This window comes from Salvia splendens, chromosome 15 (genome assembly GCF_004379255.2).
Source record: "Salvia splendens isolate huo1 chromosome 15, SspV2, whole genome shotgun sequence".
NCBI lineage: Eukaryota > Viridiplantae > Streptophyta > Magnoliopsida > Lamiales > Lamiaceae > Salvia > Salvia splendens.
The window spans coordinates 32092242-32113964 of record NC_056046.1 but is presented as its reverse complement, the minus strand read 5'-3'; the positions used below and the strand labels follow the sequence as shown (position 1 = coordinate 32113964).

General features: G+C 38.7%; 1 protein-coding gene and 1 pseudogene across 1 annotated transcript; one reads left to right on the top strand and one right to left on the bottom strand.

Annotated features, from left to right (window-relative positions):
* Positions 1-440: 440 nt before the first annotated feature.
* Positions 441-6833, bottom strand: LOC121767036 (annotated as a pseudogene).
* A 6625-nt stretch (positions 6834-13458) lies between these two features.
* On the top strand, positions 13459-16311 carry LOC121767034. The gene is made up of 5 exons (XM_042163244.1): positions 13459-13937; positions 14017-14182; positions 14516-15214; positions 15268-15546; positions 15892-16311. Exons 1-5 carry the CDS (start codon positions 13459-13461, stop codon positions 16309-16311), a joined length of 2043 nt encoding a protein of 680 aa, XP_042019178.1.
* Positions 16312-21723: the final 5412 nt, after the last annotated feature.

Sequence of the window (21723 nt, the reverse complement as noted above, 5' to 3'; positions counted from 1 at the left end):
ATTTCTTGTGCTAAATTTACAGAACCAACAATAGCTGAGTGTGTGGGAATAGGTATATGTAAAGAATAATTTATTGGAGCTTGACGATAAACTTGCAAAAACATATTTCATTACGTAAACCATGCACTGTTGATGAAACACAACATTCTCGAGTTATGGGCATGTATCATATGTCCGAGTTATATACTACAACAATCCAATCCTCCTATCTTAAAAATAGTTATATCACTCAATATGAACTATAAAACCAATTATGTACGACATATTTCTAAACCACCATCATCATGCATGATCATGTGTCATAATATTTCACAGTCTAATGACTTAATTTAGTGTACAAATTATTTCACAACAAATACCTCAAATAAATACATACAATAATATAATACAAATACAAGCATATATTATTATTATTATTATTATTATTATTATTATTATTTTTACACATGTTGAAGATAGATTTGTGAGTCTAACTGAGGCACTGCATGAGCAATCAAGGGTTTAGCCAACGATAAGTCATGTTTAGACTCAGCCAAGTTAATAGTACTGGTATCAAGTGGTTGCTTCCAGCTAAAACCTTGAATAAGTCTAGCCAAAAGTATGGTTGTTGTGGTAGAACCAAGCTCAAGGGCGGGGCATCCTTGTCTTCCGGTACTAAATGACAAAATACGCAAATCGTGATCCACAAGCGAGACATTTGAGACTTCATCAACAATGTGTCGTTCTGGCTTGAACCGGAGAGGCTCATCCTAAATCCTAGGGTTCCGACCTAGGCCAGGGCGGCTAAGCACCACATGACTACCCTTTGGGATGAAATAACCACCCATGACAATGTTTTTGCTTGAAATGTGAGGCAAAGTAAATGGTGATACCGGGTGGATTCTAAATGACTCTTTTAGACAAGCCTTCACGTAATTTAGTTTCGACAAATCTGATTCTTGAACGAGCCTGTTCTTACCTATAACTCGGTCCAACTCCTCACATGCTTTAGCAAGAATGTCGGGTTGATTGATCATCTCTGCCATAGTCCACTTAACTGCATTTGATGGATTATCAATTGTTGCCAACATCATTTCCTATAAAATCAACATCATATTATTCCCATGATGAAGTCATAATAATATATTACAAGATTTTAATCAACAACTTTGGCCAAATAAATACTTACAAGAATGACTGCTTTTATCTCTCGAATTGACAATAGGGGCCTATTTTGTGAGTTCTTGAGGTTTATCAAAATACCAAGAATATCATTATCCTCGCTCTTAAGTCCTAGCTTCCACATCTCCATTCTCTTTTCGATTGCTTGATCGTGGTATTTTCTTACATTCTTGATGGCATCTGTGATCATCTTTTTATTTCCATCCAAATCAAAAACCTCCAACCACGACAAAAAATCAGCAATAGCGAATCCGTAGAGACATGAAAGAATGGTGAACAATCCATCTACATGTTCTCTCTATTCAATTCCCGGGCCTCCGTCATCCATTCCCGACCCGAAAAACCTTTCGCTGAACACCATCTTCCTTATCACATTGCCACAGTAATGTCTAGTTACATCTCTCACGTTCACAACTCCACTTTTATGTGGATTGATGCATTGATTATATACAAATCTCACGAGATGATCGGCTTCCTCTAATCGTTTTGCATGGAGCCGTCTGAACACATCATTGTTAGAAATAATGGGAAGAAATTCCAAAGCCGTGTACAGGCGGTACTCTAACTATTACAATCGAAAGGAAACTTGCAACAAAAAGAGGAATGAAAATTACAACGGAAATAAAGCAAACCAAATTTATAAGTCGAGTCGAGGAAAGCCCTCTTTCCGCAAGACAAATTACGCCCCGGCTAGTGCTCACGGAATGACGTATTGCCCCCAAAGATAAAACGACTTCCTCCTAGCGTGTAGAAGCACCTCAAACCCGCTAGGCACCGGCGAACTTGATGGAGTTCCGAGAATCGAGCTATGCAATGCTCCTATATGTGAACTAGGATGTAGAGAGCTAGAGAAGAGAGAAGCTTGTTGTGATGTTCGTTGTGTATTCTACTCTCCCAAGCTCCACCTATTTATATGATGGGTAAGGCCACCTCAAAGGTCTTGGCCTTAAGGGACACCATAAACCAAAATGAGGTGAAAGGCCAAAGGACTTGGAAATGAAAGGCTAAAAGCCATTCCATTTCACACGTTTCCAACAATCCCCCACATTGGTTAGAGCGTTGCAAGCTCAAACCAACACCAGACACAAATGCATGTATGCAGACTCTTTGCTCAATTCTCGAGAAACAATATTGCATTTGGAATAGTAGCTTGGGGCTTTGAACTTTCCATAGTTAACATTATCGGGCATACCGGCGGCCTGGTGGACGTGATGCCTTGAACCATTCCTCCTTGGTGTATACCGAGACAGTAATATTGACACAATATTATTTACAAACTCATCAGTTCTCACGTTTGTGTCCTTTACTGGCCATGGAACACCACTTTGGATTCATAAGTGATTCACATGTTGAAGCGGCCCACACTTCTTCACTTACATAGGTGATTCTTTTCCAGGTATCCTGCAATACCCACCTCCTCGAGGTTTCTAAGAATCATTAAAAGTCAAAACTTAGCCTCTTACCACATGCAGGTTACAACACTCAATGCTTTCTAAAGAATGGGCGAAGATTGAAAATCTTCCGAGTGTTACAACTAGATTCATATAGCTTCGTTTTCCCATTGAACCAGGCCCATGGGATCTCCAATCGTATGGTTGGGTTACCACTATAATCATCTTTTAAGATGTGGTTTTCAGTCCCATTCCTTTTAGCAATTTATGCATTTGATCACGGTTTAAACCTTTTGTTAACGGATCCGCTAAGTTATCAACTGACCTTACATAGTCAACTGTGATAACACCACTTGTGATCAATTGCCTGACGGTATTATGTCGCCGACGAATATGTCGAGACTTACCGTTGTATAAGCCACTATGTGCTCTCCCTATAGCTGCTTGGCTATCACAGTATATCACTACTGTCGGCACTGGCTTCTTCCAACATGGAATACATTCTAGGAAATTTCTGAGCCACTCGGCTTCTTCCCCTACTTTATCCAATGCAATAAACTCAGATTCCATGGTGGAACGAGCAATACACGTCTGTTTCGTTGATTTCCACGAAACAGCACCACCCCCCACAATGAACACATAACCACTCATCGAGAACGAGTCTTTTGAATCAGAGATCCAATTTGCATCACAATACCCTTCAAGTACTTGGGGATATCTTGTGTACTGCAGCTCAAAGTTAAGAGTATACTTCAAGTATCTCAAAACCCTACGCAGAGCTTTCCAATGTTCCTTGCTTGGGTTGCTCGTAAATCGGCTCAGCTTATTCACCGTACACGCAAGATCTGGTCGGGTGCAGTTTGTGATAAACATCAAACTCCCTATGATCCTTGCATATTCTTCTTGAGCTACAGGCTCACCCGTGTGCTTACTCAAATGCACGTTGGGTTCCAATGGAGTCTTAGCTGGCTCACAATCGAATGAGTGAAATTTCAATATAATGAGATTGTGTCAGAGCAATTCCCTCATGATTCCTTTTAATTTTGATTCCGAGAATCACATCAGCTAAACTCATATCTTTCATGTCGAAATTTCTCTTCAACATGTTTTTGGTTTCGTTGATAATGGCACTATTGCTGCCCGTAATCAACATATCATCTACATAAAGACACACAATAACAAAACCGTTATCTGTGTTCTTAATGTAAACACACTTATCGCACTCATTGATAGTGAAACCATTTGCCAACATCACGTTGTCAAATTTTAAATGCCATTGTAATGGTGCTTGCTTCAACCCATATAATGACTTTACCAGTCTACTAACACCCAAGTGTTATTTCTCATGATGGATTCAATCTCACTGTTGATAGCTTCTTGCCACCACGCTGCGTCTGGGCCAGACAAAGCTTCCCCCACTGACTTTGGTTCGTCATCCAACATAAAAGTTATGAAGTCGGGACCAAATGTCTTAGCAACTTTAACTCTTTTACCACGTCTTGGTTCAACATCCTCAGGACTTGACCTCGTCCTTTTTGGAGGATTAGAACTAGTGGATTCATCCATCATTCTTTCACTAGAACGATCCTCTTGCCTCTTACAAGGGTAAACATTCTCAAAGAATATAGCATTCCTTGACTCAATCGTTGTTCCTTCAGCCACGCCAGGCACAGCTGACCTATGGACTAGGAAACGATAGGCACTACTATTAAGTGCATGGCCAATAAAGATGCAATCGACTGTTTTAGGGCCTATTGCAACTTGTTTCGGAGGTGGCACTTCTACCTTTGCTAAACACCCCCACACTTTGAGGTATGAATATGAAGGTTTCTTCCCTTTCCACAACTCATAAGGAGTTACATCCCTATTTTTTAGTGGAATTTTGTTCAGGATATGATTCGCTGTTAACACAGCCTCCCCCCTCATGTTCTGGGGTAATCCTGAATTAATCAACAAAGCATTCATCATCTCTTTTAGTGTTCGATTTTTGCGTTCAGCAACACCATTTGATTGAGGAGAATATGGAGCTGTGGTTTGGTGAATTATACCACTTGCATGACATAATTCTGCAAACGGCGCTACATACTCACCACCTCTATCACTTCGAACACACTTAATTCGACAATTAAGTTGATTTTCGGCTTCATTTTTGAAGTCTTTAAACGCTTCAATTGCCTCATCTTTACTTCTTAATAAGTAAAGGTAACAATACCTTGTGCAATCATCTATAAATGTGATGAAGTACTTTTTACCACCTCTAGTTTGCACAAATTTTAAATCACATATGTCTGTATGGATTAACTCTAGAGGTTTTATGCTTCGCTCTACCGAATGGAACGGTAGTTTAGCCATTTTGGCTTCAACACACACTTCACATATTTCTTGTGAGTTAAACTTATCTACTTTTAGTAAATTAAGATTTACTAATCTTTACATAGCATTTAGATTTACATGTCCCAATCTATTGTGCCATAAGTCAGAGCTTTCAAGCAAATAAGAGGATGTGTCATTTTCCTTATTGCTTATTCCTTTTCCACGGTGAAGGACCGTAACATTCAGCTCAAAAAGCCCATTCACTAGGTGACCTTCACCTATGAACTTTTCATACTTGGTCAATATAACCTTTTCACACTCAAATTCTAGTGAAAATCCATGATTTACTAGAAGTGAGCCTGACACCAAATTATTTCGGATGTCTGGGACATGCAGTACATCCCTAAGGGTAAGAACTTTTCCAGATCCTAATTTTAGGAACACATTACCCACACCAACCACCTTAGAAGAGGCTTGGTTTCCCATACGTACTTTTCTACCTCCAACAGATTTGTAGGTAGAAAAAGCGCTTCTTTCGGAGCACACATGACATGTGGCACCTGTATCAACAAACCATTCATTTGGATTGTTACCATGGTTCACATCGGAGACCATTGCGATCACCTCGTGATCTTTGTTGTTTATAACAACACGTTCAAATAATTTGCACAATATTGTCTCCAACAATAAGTACACAATTATATTGAACCATATGTGCATTGGTATATTCAACAACCCATGCATCCCAATTATTACTACCAAGTCAAAATTGGTCTTGCTTGTCAACTGACAAACGATAAACACAATTCTCAAGAGAATAGATCTCAAGGAATTAACCATTTCGTAGCTCATGAACATTGGTACTGTTCGTTTCTTCATTCCAGCTTTGGTGCTCATGTTTCCTCCAACTTCAATTGGTATAATCCTGTCTTAGAAGAGTACACTAATTTGTCTTGCGATTGTTAGAGTACCGCCTGTACACGGCTTGGGAATTTCTTCCCATTATTTCTAACAATCGCAAGACAAATTAGTGTACTCTCTAAGACAGGGTTATATCAATCGAAGTTGGAGAAAACATGAGCTTCAAAGCTGGAATGAAGAAACGAACAGTACCGATGTTCATGGGCTACGAAATGGTTAATTCCTTGAGATCTACTCTCTTGAGAATTGTGTTTATCGTTTGTCATTTGACAAGCAAGACCAATTTAGACTTGGTAGTAGTAATTGGGATGCATGGGTTGTTGAATATACCAATGCACATATGGTTGTTGAATATACCAATGCACATATGGTTCAATATGATTGTGTACTTATTGGTGGAGACAATATTGTGCAAATTATTTGAACGTGTTGTTATAAACTACAATGATCACGAGGTAGTAGCAATGGTCTCCGATGTGAACCATGGTAACAATCCAAATGAATGGTTTGTTGATACAGGTGCCACATGTCATGTGTGCTCTGAAAGAAGCGTTTTTTCTACCTACAAATCTGTTGGAGATAGAAAAGTACGTATGGGAAGGTGAGCACCTCCGACACCAGCACCCTCCTCATTTTCGTCCACTGGTTACCGGAGGGAGAGAGGGAAGGTGAAAGGTATCCATTGCTGACGAGGCGGGCCGAAGAGACGTCGGGCCGGGAGGCAATGACGCTGTTATGCTTCTTCAAGAACTCGATAGAGAGTTCCGGAGAAGAGACGGTGATGACGTTGACGCGGCCAAGCTTGATGCAGGCAATCTCCGTGTTGAGTTGCTTCATGACATTGTGTATCCACCGGAATGCGGGCTTCTTCCGAAGCATTTCCGGTAGGCTGCCGACGATCGGGTAGGAGGTGGGGCCCGGTGGAAGTGGCGGCACCGTCGAACTTTTGTTAATTGATTTGAGTATAAAAAATCTTAGTGAAACTAAACATAAAGCTATTGCTATTAACGAGGGAAGTTCATTGCTAAATCTTGTTTCTACTTTCATGTTAGAGTTTACCATGTTTGAATCTATGAGCTAATGTGTACGTAAGCTCTAAGATTGGGCTTGCAACTTTATAGAGGGAAGTGAGGAATTGGATGCAAATAGCCTTGAGATTAATTTAGACTTGTATTAGGTTTACGTATATTGGTTGAGGCATACGACGAGTAATGAGTTATTATTGAGTTCGGGGTGTGATATTGTAATGCACTGTGTTGACATTGATATTTAAAATGTCAACACAAATTTGTGTTGACATTGATATGCGATCGTATCGACATGTTTAATATACTGCATTGATGAGTTAACAATTTTAGAAAACACGCCCCAAGTTTCTCAATATGAATGAAAATTTAAACTGTTGTATTGGTGAGTATTTTTATTTAATTCGATACTCATAAATCATAATCCAATTGTGAAAAAATAGGACCGTACATTCATAGCTTCAACTTGTGTTAGCTTCAATTTCAAGTACTTGAATTTGTTGGATGAAATTATAAAATTTAATACTCTTATTAAGCTTATAAATATCGCAAACAATTTAGTAGTGCTGGTTGTGAACGCAATACGAAAATTATTATTTCTCTGTCATGTTTTTATTTCTCACTTTTTTTCGGCGTCAGGCCACAACTCACACAATAATAACGTCTTTCATACTACCTCCGTCCCCCAAATATTGTTCCACTTTGACCCGACACGGGTTTTAAGAAAATGTAATGGAAAGTGAGTTGAAAAAGTTAGTGGATTGTGGGTCCTACTTTAATGTCAGTAGAAATGAGTAAGTGAAATATGGGGTCCACTACCAAAAATGGTAAAAAGTGAAATTGGACAAACTTTATGGAACGGACGGAAATGGAAAAATGGGACAAACTTTCTAGGACGGAGGTAGTATTAATAAACATTATTACTTGTTTGTTTTTGTTGTAAAATTGAAATACGAGAAATAATAAAAAATTAATTCATTAATAACAGGAAGAAAGTAATCCGTTGCTCATTGCTCGTTAAATGAATGGAAATTGACGAGGAAAAACGAACGACGGAATCATTTATTCACATCCTTATTTATCAATCGTTATAATTGGTTTGTCCGAGACCAAAAAGCATTTAATTGATTGCTTAGTTTTACAAAAGAAACCAACAGAGTGTGGCAAGATTCTATAGGAAAGTCGTCAAAAATAGTTCGAATTAAAAAATAGTTGCTATTTCATTTATTAATTCAATTTTTAAAAATTCCGGCGATGTTTTTCGACCCTCTCCTAATAGTTGCTCTAGAATTATGTTTCCTTTATTAATTGGAATTTTTAAATTTTGGGGAGTGTTTTTCGACCCATTCCTAATAGTCGCTATACAATTATATTGATACCTTATATAGGAAGCTAGAAGCTAGGCCATCGGTCTTCATTCTATAAATATTGTGGCTATATATCAAATTACCATAACAAACAAAACTAGATGTAATTATACCAAACATTTAGAGATATTTTCTGTTACCTAATCTAGTAACGCAGCCTTGATTCTCATTCTATATAAGTTATTCTACCACAAAATACTTTAGTAAGAGCCATCATTCCTCACTAAGTACCGAGAAGCGCTCCATTTTATCAAACATTTAGAGCATAAACGACTGGGTCGAAAGAGAGCACAAGTTTGAGAACTTTCCAAGCACGCCTATGCTCGGGTTTCTTCACAAATATCGAGAATGTACCAACCACAATATCATCTTTCAGTAGGGATGCCAATGCACCCTGAAACCTATAGATCGAATAGCCTGCTAAATTTATGCATTAAATTTTAGGATGTTACCCTCCGTTCAATAAAAATAGAGACTTTGTGGACAACACGAGTTTTAATGCAAAATTCGTAAAGTATGAGAAATGTAGAAATAAAAGGTGATAAGAGTATTGTTATTGGAGACTGCGTCAGCCATAAAATGACTATTTTTATGGGATGGCCCAAAAAAAAATGGCATGGAGTTCAAGAAATAGATGTTTAATGTATTAAATAGATAGATAGATAGATAAAAAAGTAAAAGCGAGAAAAAAATATAGAAAATAGAGTAGAAAGTGAATAAAGTAGAGAGGATAAAATAAGAGAGGGTAAAGTAAGAGTGGGAAAAAGTGTTATATATAGATAGAACTCAACCAACTATGAGAGAACATCCTAAAATGGAAAAATTACTCAACTATGAGGGAATAGAAGAAGTTGAGACGTGTTACTTTTTGGGTTGTACCAACTAAATGACACATTTCATTTTGCAATAATTATCTGACTTCTCTCTCATACTTTGTCTTTTGTCCTCATCTCTTATACTTTATTATCTCTTCTATTTCTTAATTTATTATTTGTTTTACTTTACTATTTATAATTTAATTCACTAAACATAACTATTTGTATTCATGTGCCAAAATAAATGCCTCACTTATGCTGGAATGGAGGGATTATTAGTTAAAAAACATTCAAAAAATGTAATACCCCAACTTTTTCTACCGTTTTAATTATTCTTCAGGACGTCGTTTGGGTACCTGAAAATTTTTCACCTTTGTCTTTTTTTTGTCGTGAGAATAATTTTACGTTTGGACCTATTACAATTATTCTCTAACAAGTCCAATTATTTTTCTTGAGTAAGCCCACTTAGTTTTTGAGCCCAAGTCAATTTCATTATTTCTACAAATCAGTTACGGAAGGGAGATATGATATTAGTATTTCAAGTGACAGATATATATGAAACTGCTGTAGATAGTCTTTCCACCAATAATTCCACCAATAATCAAGATCCATTGCGGCTGCTCATGACGGACAGCAGTTATGATGATGGAGAATTGCGCTGAGGCGGCGACGGCGATCCCGGCAGTGGCAACAGGCTGTCGGCAACAGCGGCCGTGACTCACGGTGGCGCTGCAATGTGAGAGAGAGAAGAGGAACGGCGAGTGACAGAGACAGCGGGAGTTCGGGGATGATACGGCAGCGACGGAGGTTGGACAGCGGTGCCATTTTTCGGGGCTGCCGAGCCGAGAAAAAAATAAGGAGCCCGGCAACCTTTGCGGCATCGAGAAGCCTGAGAGAGAAAGAAGGAGTAAAGCTGATCGGGGCATGATAGCAGCGGCGTGAAGGGAAAGAGAGAGAGGAGATGACGGAGTCGGAGACGGAGGGATAGAGAGAGAGAGGGGTCTTGTGAGAGTGAATTAGATGGAGAGAAATAGTTGCAGATCGATGCGAATTGCGTGAGACAAAAGGGGAATTGGAGCTCTCTGATTTTGGGAGTTCATTGATAACGTAAGGTGAGAAAAGTTGAAGAAGTTTTGGGCTTTGTTATATTTAAATGTTGTGTGCAATGTGAATTAAATTATAGATTTGGGCCTATTGTTTTTAGTAAACGAGATGGATTGGAATTTATCTAGTCTTTGGGCCAGAGTACCTTAAATCAATGGGTGTCTTCATTGAATATTTGTCATGCCATGTTTTTCAAGAATTGAAAGGAATTCAAGTTCAGAAAATTTAAATTTACAAGGTGGGCTTTCTTTATAAATAAGGGCTATGCGCTAAGTATATTTTTATGCGAAAATGATGTTGTGAATATTTGTCATGTCATGTTTTGTTTTATCTATGGAACCTATCTGATGTGGCTTTTACCATCAATGGATAATCAAATTCAGGTCTGATTAGGGAGTGAGTCCCTACTCAGGCTAGTGTACACCTATGGAGATCTTGCGCCATCTTTCGAGGTGGCTGGTCTAGTGACTTGGGATGTGGCCGCATTCCTTGTCATCGATGGATCAGATATGGTAGACATCTATGGGAAAATGGTTGATCAACCGAATTTTACAATGGCAGTGACTTTAGTGTCTTGGGAATTTTCAAATTTAAAACCCCGAGTTCACGTTTATCCCGTGGGCTAAGTCAGGCCTTGTACATATCATACAGTACATAATGCTTCCGATAATGTTGACATAAGGGATATCTTGCACTTCTAATCTTTCGGCCTCTTTCTTCGGGATCTGCTCGAGTGATAGCTTAAAATGTTGTCCCAATGGAATTGACACTCTTAGAATTCTTCAAAACTTCTGAATCAACATTGTCAAGTAATCAGTCTAAGTCAGCCACAATTCCCCTTTACTTCTATCTCTATGAATGTCCATTCCTAGTATCCTTCGGGCTTCCCCCAAATCCTTCATTTCAAAGTCCTTTTGGAGTTCTTGCTTTATAGTGCTAATTTCTGTAATATTCTCAGCTCCCACCAACATATCATCAACATACAAGACCAAGTATGCCACTGCCTTTCCATGCCTTTATAGTGACTTGATGTAAACGCAACTATCATAGGCAGACTTGACAAAACCAACATTCATCAGATGTGCATCAAAAGTTTTATACCACTGGCGGCTACTTTGCTTCAACCCATACAAGCTTTACTTTAGCAAACAAACTTTACTTTCTTGCCCAGGAACTTGAAACCCAAGAGGCTGCTCCATGTATATGGTTTTTCCAAATCACCATGTAGAAAAGAAACCAAGCACAAATACAAAGGTGGCGTTCGGTTACCATGACTAATGCCATGAGACTATCCATCTAGGATTAAGTTGTGAGATTATTTTACTTGGAAGGGAGAGGCTATGACTAATTATCATGAGACTATCCATCTAGGATTAAGTTGTAGGGGTCAATCTTATGAACCAAACATACATTTTTAATCATGAGATTTTATCTTGGCAATCGAAACCCGTAGCATTCAATTTTGAAGGGGGCAGATCTATTGGATAGAAATATTGATAAGGCTAATTTCACGCATCGGTTATGGGGGTAAATTCAGTAATTTCCAGGGTCTAACACATGTTTTAAGCCAGGTGTGTAGAGAAATTCGCCAGGGCCAGGAAGTGGAGGAAGATAATTGTCGGGCGAAGGAATCAAGCAGTAAAGAGAGCAAAAGAACATTATTTACCATACGGAGGAAATCCCCAGAAGGGGGAAAATTGGAGATTTCAAAGAAGAATCTAGAAGATCAAATCCCCGTCTATAAATAGAGGAGCACGCAGCAGAAAAATCATCATCACACCTTCTCACTTAGCTCACACTTTCGCACACACACTTCTCTACGCACTGCACAGAAACAATTTACTGTTTTTTAGTTAAATTTTTATTTGAATTCCGACCGAGACTTTGCTGTTCAAAGCTCGGCTTTTCTTACTTTTGTTGAAACTTGATTCTGATGGTTATAGAAGTGTTATTTTCTGTTATCGTTGAGTTGATTCTGATGTTGGATGTTGATTTCTGATGTTTGGAGTTAATTTACTTGTTTTGGATGCTTTTCGCACCTGATCTGTTGGATTGGGGTTGAATTGTAGTTGATTGGAGTGAATCTTTTGAATCGGCGTTGATGGAGTTAGGTTAACTGTAGTTGGATTCAGATTGCTTGGATCCGGAGTGGATTGAGCTTCCGACGTGTGGATCTGGAGCAGATTGATTGAATTCTGCGTGGTTGTGGATGTTTAGCTTCCGATGTTTGCTTCGTCTAGTAGTTGTAGATCTGCTTATTTTCTGGCTAATCGTAATTTCCGACGTTCAAATCGTCATGCTCTGTTCTGATCTGGTCTAATGCTCTGTTTTCTACATGTTTGTTTGGAATGTTGAAAGATATGAAGATCGTTGTTAGTTAGAGAGTCAGAGTTTCGTTGTTGCAATTTTTCCTTCGTACCTTTCTGTTTTGGGAAAATGGTCCCCACTGCATGCTTTGTTGCTGTTTAGCTAGTTTAGGAAATCTGTTTGCCAGGCCGAGGAATTGTCATCGCTGTTTTCTTTGAGTTATTTGAGAAAGTTTAGTCCTACTGTATGCATGTGTATTTTCCGTTTCCTAGGTCTAGCTGTTAGGTAAATTTCGTTTCCCAGTCTAGTAGCTAATTTCTCAACCCCAAGTTCCGTGGCGGCAGCCAAACCCCTTCCAAAGTCTCCAAATGCATGCAAACACATCCATCTTCGTGGGATCGATCCCTACTTCCCTGTACCAGCCAATAGTATAGCGGGTTGAGGGTTTTGAAACAGGAAATTGTGTATCTGACGACCTGGATTTTGAAGGTTCTCTGAGTTCCTAGACCCTGTGATCTAGCGAATCCTCTGGACCCGATAAACTTGACATAACAAAGTACACACAGTCCTTGAATCCCGTAGTTTCAAATGGCGCTTGTCGGGGATGGATGGCGTTGTTTATGTTTGTGTTTAGAGGTTTTGGCGTATGTAGTTTCATTTTATATTGTCTGTTTTCTTTCCGGTTCAGTTTATGAGCAAGGGCTCAAGGTTCGGACACTGAAATTACACACCTAGTTGGAGAAGCGCCCAGTCTAGTTGGCAGTTCAAGGAAACAACATTCCCAGTTACCACCAGATCAGGGCTAAAAATAGGAGATCTAGAACCGTTGAGTTCAGATAGTGACGAGGATCATAAATCGTCAGTCAAAGAGGAGTTTGAGTCATATTCAGATACAGAGGAAGAAAAGATCGGTGACATGGCACACGTAGTCGATCCCGATCCTGAGATCGGTTCGCTCATTGCCCATCTAGATGGTGAGCCAGCCTAGGCTATTTTTACAAATCAGCGTCAGAGGTCCATCGACATCAAGACGAATGTGCTAGGCGTTCTACCAATGTTCTCTTGGCAAAGGAACGAGTGTCCATATGAGTTCCTGAACGAGTTTAGCAAGCTGTGCAGTATTCAGAAAAGGCCCAACTATGCAACGGAGGAGGACTATCGCCTACGCGAAATACCATTCGCTTTGAAGGAAGAAGCCAACACATTGCTGTTAAGGTTGCCACAGGATTCTATCCGTACCTGGGGAGATTTCACATTGGTCTTCTTAGACTACTTTTTCCCTTCGAACAAAATCAATGCCCTCAAGAAGGATATTCTGGAGTGTAAGCAGGATTATGATGAGTCCTTGAGTCACTATTGGTCACGTTTTAAAGGGTTGCTCGATGCTTGTCCAAATCACAGGATGATAGAGGCTGAAACCTTTTATCTGTTCTACGAGGGAGCAAACCCTGAGTCAAAGGATCTGATGAATTCCTCGAGTGGGAGAAATTTTACAAAGAAGAAAGTAAGTGAAGCTAGAGAAACTTTGGGAAGGTTGATTGATGCAAAGAAGGCATATGATAACCCACGCAGCATTATGAGGAGAGGCTAAGTCAATGCGGTGATGGAACAGGGATGAGAGAGTGGAGGTAAGGATTGACAGGTTGGAAAAAGCACTTCTGAATGCGATCGAGAAAAGCAACCCCCCTGCCTCACAAGAAAAAGAGAAAACTCCAGGCCAAGAAGAAACTCCACCCCAACAGTACTATGGCCCTCGAGAGGGAGAATACCAGGCCCAGGTGAATTCGATGGGAAGCTGGAATCCAGATGGGAGTTGGAACTAAGGGAAACAGGAGGAGGCTCCATGGAGAACTCACCCAAACTTTAGATGGTCCGACAACGATCCAACCCAGCCACCTCCACAGCAGAATACCAATTATGCACACCCACCAGGGAGGCAGTCTAACTGGTCAGGGAGAAACCAGGAGGGGCAGAACAACTGGGGCAATCGGAATCAAGGAGACCACTCTAATTGGGGCAACAGGAACCAGAATAACCAAGGGAACTCCTATGTGCCACCACACCAGAGGAACAACCCAGGAAATTATCAGAACTCCCAACCCAATTAACAGGGGAACCAGGGGCCAGGAAATCAGTACAACAACAATTCAGGAGGTCAAGGAAATTTCCGCTCAAATCAGGGAAATGGACCTAATCACAGTCAAGGATCAGGTACCAGTCAACCGAATTCCAGATCACAGAGAAGCATGCACGACATGGTACACGACCTAGTCAGTACGCAGCAGCACATGCAGAGCAATTTGCAGCCCAACAATGACGTGGTGCATAAACCTCAGATGGAACACAAGGCTGCGATGGACATGATGGCAAAACAGTTATCTCAGATAGCAACCTCCCTAAGTGAGATGCGAGGGAACGAAGGGAAAATCCCTGCCACAGTCAAGCCACCGGACAGGGCAAACATCAGTCAAATCACTCTGAGGTCCGGACGTGGTTATGAAGGTCCTACGCTGAAAGTGGATGGAAACATACCTCCCGCGATGAGCAAGGAGAAGGAGAACCCAAGTTCCTATAAAGGCTATACTGAAACAGGGGAGACCAGAACAAAGGATGACGTTCAGACTGGTGATTTGGGAAGACCACTACCCCGGATGGCTGACCCATTCTTCCTAGACCCGGAGCCCAAGGTAGAGGTTGAAAAGGTGATGAAGGAAACTGGAGAATCCTCTAAGGGAGATTCCCCTAGCATGGTGAAGCAAGTAAAGCCATTTCCCTACGGAGGGGAGGCCAAGAAGAAAAAGGATGAACCAGTAGACTTCATGGACATTTTGGAAAGCTGGAGATCAACTTTTCGTTCCTGCAGGCCTTGAAGCTGCCTATCTTCTGCAAGTTCATCAAAGAGTTCATCGCCGGGAAGACTAAACCCAGTGGCAAGATATTGATCGGGGAAAACGTGTCGGCAGTGATACAGAAGCGAAGGATGCCCTCAAAACACACGGACTCGGGTATGTTCACTCTACCCATTTCTATTGGTGATATCAGAATTGAGCATGTTATGTGTGACCAAGGAGCATCAATAAATGTTTTACCGCTTTCCATCTTTAAAAGGTTGGTAGGAGTAGGAATGGTGGATACGAAAGTGGTAATCCCGTTAGCGGATAGGTCGTGCATTTGTCCAGAGGGGGTTTTAGAAAATGTGATAGTCAAGTTGCATGATTTCATGTACCATGCCGATTTCCATGTGATAAAGATGAGTGAAAATTAATCTGCCGAGTCTAGCGGGGTACTTCTAGGGAGACCTTTCTTACACACCGCTAAGACAATCATTGATGTTTTTGATGGTACCATATGCTTGGATTATCATGGGGAAAAATACACGTTCAGCATTGATGAGGCTATGAAGAAACCATTTGATGTTGAGAATCTGCATGCTATCGATGTTATTAACCCCCTGGTCCAAGAGTATCTTGAGACGGAATTGATGCAGGAACAGATCGACAACTCAGAATTGAGCCACAACATCGACAGAGAAGTTGCAGGATGGTGTGAAGCTATGAACACTTTTGAGTTGACCGACGAGGAACTTGCGGAAGCAATCATGGATATCTGTAGAGATCCTGAACTTGCCAGGTCAAGGAGATCAGCCCATGTTGCGAGTATGGAAAATTTACCTGGGCTGGATATAGAGAAAAATCCCTTGCCCCAGGAAACGAGTGTGCCCAAAAAAGAACTGAAAACACTTCCACCTGGTCTGAAGTATGCATATTTGGAGGAGAACGAGATGTTCCCTGTGATAGTAAACAACAACTTGACCCAGGAACAGGAAGGGGAGTTACTGGAAGTCATCCGATGGGAACAAGAAGGCCATTGGATGGACTCTCTCAGACCTAGCGGGGATCAGCCCTGATCTTTGCATGCACCACATCAGATTGAAGGAAGGTGCTAAAGCTCATAAGGATCCGCAAAGAAAGTTGAACCCGAACATGAGGGAAGAGTGTTAGGATTGGTATACTGAAAAGCATATTTCGAGCATGTTGCACGGATAGAATTGCTTGTATACAATACACTCTACAATCCACTTTTAACCCAAGGCGAGAAGAATTAATTTTATCGCATTGGTGTTTACTTATGCATTTATAAGATATTTCTCAAACATTTAAATGTATAAGAAGCAAATAAGTCTAATTCTTCTGCATAGTAGACTGGTCGTGAACGACGTTCACAGAAGGTGACGCAGTCAGTCCTTTGTAGAAGAGAAATAGAATTTCACAATCTAGATAGGCTTTGGCTACCTATCGTGAAAGGTTGCAGTGTCAGTCCGCATGTTTCCTTACCTTAGGAAATAAACGACACTGGTGTGGTATAGCACTGAAGGATCTAACAGTTGAGATAAGTCATTCTTGCTATTTACTGAAAGACGAGGTCTCAGTGATTGTTATTTCTTAATCATTGTTGACATAACATTGAGCATACGATATTGATTATGCACTACTTTGATTTATCAAATGGTGCGGATTTTTCGCAATCCAAGAATCCTGGTATCTTGGGTAGTGGTGATCAATGTCTAGAGGTGCTAGTATTGTTATTACAATGAATCGTGTGCTGGGTGAGTCCAGTTTGATAATATCCTCAAGTGGTGTTCGAAAAAGGTTTTATTATTCAGAAACCCGGCCGGTTGGAATTTATTCCAGAATAATAAATAAAGATTTTGAACTAGACAACTCTTGGAGAAAGATATTAATTAATTAAAGTCAAATAGCAGACTTAAATTAATTAATGGATATTTATATCTTAAACACGGGAAATAATAAATTAAAGAGGTAAGCTCGAATTACTCGTAATTTGGGATTGGACGGGCAGTCAATATTATTATACTATAGTGGATGATAATAATATTCTATTGGACTTGTATTAAATTCGGGCTCAATTTAATTAGTAAAAGTCCAACAGGTTTGGCCCAAGTCCAACCTCCATGGATCCCTAATCTGGCCCATTATAACTCTATATAAAAGGAGATTAGAAAGGAGATTAAAAGTGATTTTTATCAGTAATTTTCGTGCTCCCCTCTGGGAGTGGATGGAAAAATCAGTTTTTGACAAAACTGATATTCCGTCTTCTTTCTAATCAAGCCCTTTTCGATTCTGACAAGCTTTGCCCACCCAAAGGTCATTATCTGAGTTCGGGATACAGATTAGAAGGTTCATGGTTGAGTACGAAGAACATCACGTGGAGAAGGCGCAATCAATCGACGATTCTTTGGAGAATCTGTTCGGTAATTCTAAACCGTAGGAATTCATGAACTAGGGTTTTGATTCCTTATTTTTGAATTATGTGTGTTCTAGCATGCAATTTTGTTTTTAACATGTGATTCAATTAATCCCATAAGCGGTCAAATAGATCTGTAGATCTGATTTATTTGTTTATGCATGTCTTCCGCTGTGCAAGGGGCACCAAACCCCAACAATTGGTATCAGAGCCAATTTTTGGCTCTGATTATGTGGATTAATTTCATGTTATGTGAATTGCTTGAATGTATGTTTTTCTTCGCGGGTTTGTGTTTGTTTTTTATCTGTTCGAAAACATGGACGAAGGGACGCGAAGGCGAGACCGCATAGTTTAGATTCATGAACGGCGGAATCAAATTCCATATTCATTATGTTGACATAATGATTGCTTATAATGATTACGGACTGATTTTGATGTCTTATGTGAATATGAATTGAATTAAGCAATTTTATTCTGGTTGATGATATCAAATGTTCGAATCTTTTCGTTTGGTGGAGCCGTGGAGAATCATTTGCATATACTTGAATTTGGATTCTTCTTTTATTTGTGCAATCCAAATATCACCGCAAATATCGTTCGTTCGTTGAACCACGATGTTCGCGGGAATGGCCTTCACAGCAGAACAACCAAGAGTGCAACCGTGAATTGGAGCAGGCTGTCACAGTGCCGGGCAGGTTGCTACAGCAGCGGGTGCGACGACGCAGAGACAGCAGCGTCGGTATCCCGCAGGGCAGCGCCGCGATGCGACGACGACGCGGCAGCAGTGCCGGAGACTACGGACAGTAGCTGTGCGAGTGGGAGCCCTTCGTGGGCAGTTCCCGGACTCGAAAGACGATCGACGGAGGCAAGAGCAGGCTGTTATGACAGCAGCGACGCTCGTGCGGGTCTTCGTCCCGTGACTTCACTTTCCAAATTAGTTAGGGTTTCCTAAACTCTTGGAACTAACTTTGGATTTAATTCAAGATATGATTTTGGAATAATATTTGAATATATCTTAAGTGGATTATCTAAAATTTAATTTTTAACTAAATTATGGATTAATTGGATATGTATCCTTATTTTATGGATTAGATAGATTAAATTCTATCTAGATAAATCCTAGATAAATCGGATGATAATAATTAATTTTATTTTGTCTTATGGATTTATATAGATTTAATTCTATGTGAATAAATCCTAGATAGACTAATATAAATATTAATTAAGTTTATCCATATCTTGTAGATATTGATAGATCTATATCTATCTAGAATATATCTTAGTAGATTTGGATAATTAAAATCCATGTTTATCTTTATCTTGTGGATATTTATAGAATTAATTCTATTTAGAAAATATCCTAGTAGATTTAGATAATTAAATGTATATCTATCTTATAGATATTGATAGATTTATATCTATCTAGAATATATCTTAGAAGATTTAGATAATTGTTAATCCAGTATTGTAATTATCTTTTGGATTTAAGATAGATTTAGTTCTATCTAGTTAAATCCTAGTTGAATTAATTAATATTAATTCTAGTTTATCCTAATTTTATGGATATAAATAGATTTATTTCTATTTAGAAATTATCCTAGATAAATTAGGATAAAGATAATACAAGATAATCCTAATCTAATTGGATTTTGATAAAGTTAATTTTATCTAGAATAAATCCTAATAGATATGATATATTCTAGTTTCTTATTCTAAATAATTTAAGATTTTCTTAAATCTTAGAGTGATTGAATTTTATCTTATGGATTTGGATAGATTTGTTTCTATCCTGAAATTTCCTAGTACAATTTTGATAATGATAATCCAAGATCAGTCTTATCTTGAATTTTAGGATTTGATTTTATCCATGTAAAATCTAGAATAATCCTAAGAGGATTTAGATAGATTCCATTCTATCTAGATAAATCCTAAATTAATTTGAATAGTCATTATCCAAATAAATCGTATCAAATCTGAAATTCCTATTTAGGATAAGATAAGGAATTAATTATTTAATTAAATCTCCCTAGATTTATTAAATAATTTCAATAATTATCCAGTGTGATTAATTACCATGAATTAAATGGATTTATCTATTTATTTGGTGTTAATATGTTTTAAGTGGATTATCTGCCTTATCTACTTATGCTATAATTATGCAAAAGTCATATTTAAAATGACTAAGCGATAACTACGACAGTGTGTTGTATATGATCTCCACAAATTGGTCTATATATGAAGCAGTTTCTAATATTATCGCGACCCACCTTAGTGAGAGCAATAATCTTACGAAATAGCAAGTTCATAAGATTAGACTTCTTAATAGTAAATTGTTTAAACTAGAAGCGTGTTTCTAATATTATCGCGACCCACCCTAGTGGGAGCCATAATCCTACGAAATTGCAAGTTCGTATGTTTAAGCATATTTATAAGATAGCTATGGAATTTTGTTAGTGGCGTACGACCTTCCCTAGAAGGAGTATCAAAACAGAAATGAAATTCCTAGATGCAAATATTTATGATAAATGCTTAGGCAATATTTGGCGGTCATGCCACCTTAGTGGTCTCTGGAGTATCCGTCGGTATTGTGACCACGAAATTGTTGGAATCCGAATTTGTATGACCTCCCTAGAGGGGTACTTATTTTGGTTTTCATGGTTGTGAGATACATAAATTATTTTATGGTTGTTTGCGATTATGTATTAAGCATAGTATGTGATAAGTAGTTTTTTTTCTTCTCAGCCAAATTCTTAATAATGTCTGCGAACCTTAAAGAAATCAAACTCGAAGGCCAAAATTATGTAGACTGGAAATATTAAATGGATAAGATTCTCATTGCTGAAAACTTAAAGTTTGTACTCACTAATTCATGTCCTCCATTTCCTCGACAAAATTCTACAAAGAAAGTTTGAGAATGCATTTTATGCATGTACTCGATAAGTTCTTTGAGGAAGAAGGTCAAACTACTTTCTTTTAAGTAGTGAGACAAGTCTTGGTTTATACCGATGATAAAGGAATATCCAATAAGGACGTTGTCCAGATCCTATTGGAACATCCAAAAGAGATAGAAAGTTTTGATGAATCTTCTGATTCAGTTACTCAAATAGTTTCTACACTCAGTTCATTGCCAAATGTAATAGGAAGTGATTATATGAAGGTTGTTACTGAAAAGTTAGAAACCTTTGGCATTATATTCACTTTATTACTATTGGAGGAAGATAACATGCTACTTGACGAATTCATTAAGGTTGTATCTTTCCTATGTCTTAGTTCAATCGAACAGAAGACTAGCAATGGAAAGAAGGAAGAGCTGAATTGTCATCAATGCATGCTGAAAGCAAGAAAGCAAGAAAATTTGGTGAAAAAGGCAAAGAGAAGATGCATTGTAAGTCGGATTGACCTCTTATATAGAAGGACAATGGCTTAGATAACAATGCAACTTCTAAAGGAGAGATCTACATCCAGTTGGGCAGTTGTTGCACTTGGAGCTATTTATTTATGCTCACTTTATTGTTTTGTTTTGATGTATAAGACTTTGTTTTATTGGTACAATTTAGTTTGGAAAGAATTCAGTTTCAGTATCTAAACTTGTTAATGATTAAATGATGTTCGATGTCATTTGATAATGCGTGCATTATTGAGAAATGTTGATCGAATATCTATCATAGTACCATAGAAAAACAAAGTATACATCATAGTATCTAAACAATATAATTGCAAAAAGATTGAGTTTAACACCACAGTTCAACTTCTTAAACAATGAATGATAAAGTATTTATGGTACTTAATCATAAGGCCAAGAAAGTACTTAGTAATTGTTCAAACTGATTTTGTCTAACTCAAGTGACTGTCGAGATTTTAACAACTTACTTGTTAAATAGCTTGAAAGTCAGGTAAGTATGGTTGATGCACAATAAGTTAGAATCTTTTGGTGGTTCAAGGGATTCAAAATACTTATAGAGGTGCGACATAGAAAGACTAGCAAGTCTTAATGGTTTATACCATAGGAGATGAGCAATGAGTTAAGATCAGTAGTGAGGAGTTAAATCCTAGT